A 3,771-nucleotide genomic window follows, 5' to 3' on the forward strand; every position below is an offset into this window, starting at 1 on the left:
AAACATCGAACAAGTCTCTTTTTTTACATTTTAATCATTCTTTAAATTTTATTTATTGTATTTTACGTTTCTTAAACTTTCATTTATTGTTCTTAAAATATTATTTTTATACGGTTCTATATTTTTATTAATTTATGTAATTTATTATATATTAATAATAAAAAATAATGTAGAAAAGAGATAAAAGTAAAAATAGAAAACTATATCAACTTTTTATTTGGTGTCATTTTAATTGTTTTGACGAAACTTCAAATGATATACTTTGTTATAAAAAATAATTATTCTATCATAATTTAATAAATTACATAAATTAATTAAAATAAACAACTTATCAAGGGTAAATTGGTCATTTTACTTGTTCTGTTATGTTCTGTTCAGTCTAATCTTACCAAATATTGAACAGTTGTTCTATCATGTCTTGTTTTGTTCTGTCTTGTCATATCATGTCTTGTTTGGACACCAAACACACCCTTAGAGGGAAGGACTCAATAGGTGTAAAAATGTCAACAAGGAGTACAATATCTGTATTTATCTTGATTTTAGCACCACTGTGGATAGAAAGTTAAACCAAAGGGACCAAATCTGTATTTACTCCTATATGAAAATTTAAATAAAAATGAATTGTAAACCATAGGGATGAAAAAAACAATAAATTTTAAATCATAATGACGAAAAATATAATGATTTATAACTCATAGGGATAAAAATCGTAATTTCAAAACAAAATAAAAATTTTCAATAAACCATATGAGATAAAAACATAATTTACTCCAAAAAAAAAGATAAAGAAAATTAATAATATAATCACTCATTCTTCTTAACAAAAATCGTGCAAAAATATCTAAAAACCATATTAAAAATTATATCAAAAAAAAAAAAAAACCAAATAACCCAAATTTCATCTAGTTGAAATGAATTATATTCCGTTTTCAATTCTCGAACATATAGTTCAGTTATCGAAGAAATGGAACAATTTTGTTCAAATACATAACATGTTCAAAAATAAATGTTATAGAAGACGAGTTTAAACCCCTCTATTAGTCTCAGTCGCTCTGAATCAGCTCTAAAGTACCCGTCACAAGTAGTTTTAGGAGACGAGTAAATACAATATCAATCAAAGTTGTCGATAATCAGCCTTTGGAAATTATATTGAGTTTCCATTTTTTGGGGACATCCCAACATGCATGTGTGACATAAATCGATTAGGATGCTGGATGCTACCAAAACCATTTAAAGCAAAACAAAAATACAAACCCGACCCGACGACAAAAGCTATCACGTGCATGGCACATGCATGTCAAAAGTTGGACCAACAACACCATAACCAGAAATACACATTAATTATCACATCATCTTCATCGGTACTGCGCCCTTCATTAACTCCGCCATATATTCATCAACCCTACCACCTGCTCCCTCTCCCTCCGCCAACAAAATGGATATTGGAACACCTCCGCCGCCACCACCACCACCCTACATCGGAGCAACTCCCACCACCACCACCACCACCAACAGGCCTCCAGTTTACAACAACGGCGGTATTGCAGCAGACATTCCTCAAATACCACACCACCACCACCATCCATCCTCTCATTCTTCTTCGTCGTCGGCATCTTCGTTAATCATAGTGATGATAGTTATCTCCTCCGCTATTATCGTCTCCGCCACCGTCTACCTCCTTATCCGCTTTCTCTCTCGCCGCTGCAACCGTTCCCTCCGTACTACGTTTTCCCCCACTGACGACGTCGTTTCCGACAACAGGGATGAAAACGAGAACGTGCATCATCACGTGATCTCTTTTGGTAACAATGGAGTGGAGTCGCTTCCGCTCTTTAGATTTTCTTCACTCACCGGGAAAATCGCCGGCGGAGACTGTGCGGTGTGTTTATCCAAATTTGAAGGTGTAGATCAGCTCCGGCTTCTTCCATTATGCTGTCATGCCTTCCACGCAGAGTGTATTGATGCTTGGCTCAAATCTAATCAGACGTGTCCGCTCTGCCGGTCGACGGTGAATCCTACCGAAGACGATGTACTGAACAAAATAGTCTCGGCCTCCGCAGGCGGCGGTAGAGTCGGTAGAAACAGAAGCAACAGTTTTCGGATCGAGATTGGGAATGTTAGCCAGCGACGAGAACCTTCCGATTCAGACCGAAGGTCGTATTCCATTGGTTCGTACGAGTACGTACTCGACGACGGCTACGAGATCTCTGTGGAATCAACGCACAGAAGAGGCGGTTCCGACTGTACTTCAGTGGACAAGGACTCTACAGCTCCTGAACCGCCGGGACATAATTTAGCGGCGGAGGTCGGAGCTGGCGGCGGCAGTGGACGGCGTAATTGGTTGCGAGATTACGTGGATCGCGTCTCCGTTTCTCTCTCCTCACGTACTCAATCGCTTCGTGGTTCTGGAAGGTTCTTGACCGGAAACCTTCGCCGGAGTGAGACCGTGGATGAGTTTGAAGCAAGTCATGGTAGAGTCGGAGAAGAGATCAGCGAGCTTTTCCGGTGGCTCTCGGGGATATAACTGTAAATTCACAAATCTCTTTTAGCCATTTATGGAAACTCCATCTTTTGCTATCACCACTCTGAAAATAGTTTAGGGGTGAGTGGGATTTTAATTTTGATTTTTAATGTGGAAATATATTTTATATGTTTCATCGAAAATGGTTAAAATTAGCAATCATAAATATCCAATTCATGCACTCAATCAAATTTGGTATAAAATGCTACATTAATGCACATAAGAAGTTTATAAGCAAGCGATTACATTTTCAATATATTTAGAAGGGTATTCGTGCAATGTAACGAGATATATTTTGATTTTAATGTTTTATTTGGTTTTTTTGGTTTCTGTCGATGTTATAATACAGATTTGTGTGGTTTTGAACAAACAATAATGTTTTTCTTAATAAAATATAAATTTGAATATATCATAAAAATTAAAAAATTATAAAAGTTTTCATTTTTTATGTAATTTATTTAATTCAATTTTTTATTATAATTTAATTTAGGTTTAATGATGAAATAATCTATTTTTGGTTTAATAGTAAGATTTTTATAAAGATAACAACTAATTATCCTGCTAAAACTCAATAATTATCCTAATTATGTTTTAGATTTTATATTTAAAATAAAAAAAAATTATCTTGTATTTGATTATATTTATCTATAGTTAGTTATACGAATTCAGCTTAATGAGTTGTACTCACACACAATTTATTTGTAATCTTGAATTTTAAGTAATATACATCAATAAATAATACTTAATGTATACAAGATGATTTTTAAGAGTTTTTACTAATGTTTTATAATATAGTATAGATACATAAATTCACATTTATTAGATTAACAGTTCACTACTTATAATTTCCAAATAGATTGTATTTCTAATGGATATAATTTTGACTAATGTTAAAAAATACATGAGTAATTGTATTTATTTGAATCCAAAATTACGCAAGATGCGTTTTTTTTTATCGTAGAATATACAAATTGAGAATATATGGCATAATATGTGAGATTCTTAAGATCCATTCCCTACTAATTTAAGATAAATTACCTCCCTACTAATTTAAGATAAATTACCTGGGTAAGAGTCATCACCCTCACTTACCGAGTAAGACTCTTCATCTTTATCATTGTTCTTATCGGGTAAGATTTTGACCATTTTCATGTTCATCCGGTAAGGAAAATTATTCGGTACGCATTTACCAAGTAAACATTTAGTAAACGGCTCCTAAGAAACTTTGTACGTACTAAGGTATTTACAAG

The 3,771-nt window shown here is 33.8% G+C and overlaps 1 protein-coding gene across 1 annotated transcript; it reads left to right on the forward strand.

Annotated features, from left to right (window-relative positions):
* The first annotated feature begins 1,435 nt into the window (after window positions 1-1,435).
* LOC112522878 (E3 ubiquitin-protein ligase ATL4-like) lies at window positions 1,436-2,524 on the forward strand. Its single transcript, XM_025132198.1, has one exon. The coding sequence runs from the start codon at window positions 1,436-1,438 to the stop codon at window positions 2,522-2,524; it is 1,089 nt and encodes a 362-aa protein (XP_024987966.1).
* Window positions 2,525-3,771: the final 1,247 nt, after the last annotated feature.

This window comes from Cynara cardunculus (assembly GCF_001531365.2).
Source record: "Cynara cardunculus var. scolymus isolate 2C chromosome LG 12, CcrdV1, whole genome shotgun sequence".
Taxonomy (NCBI): Eukaryota; Viridiplantae; Streptophyta; class Magnoliopsida; order Asterales; family Asteraceae; genus Cynara; species Cynara cardunculus.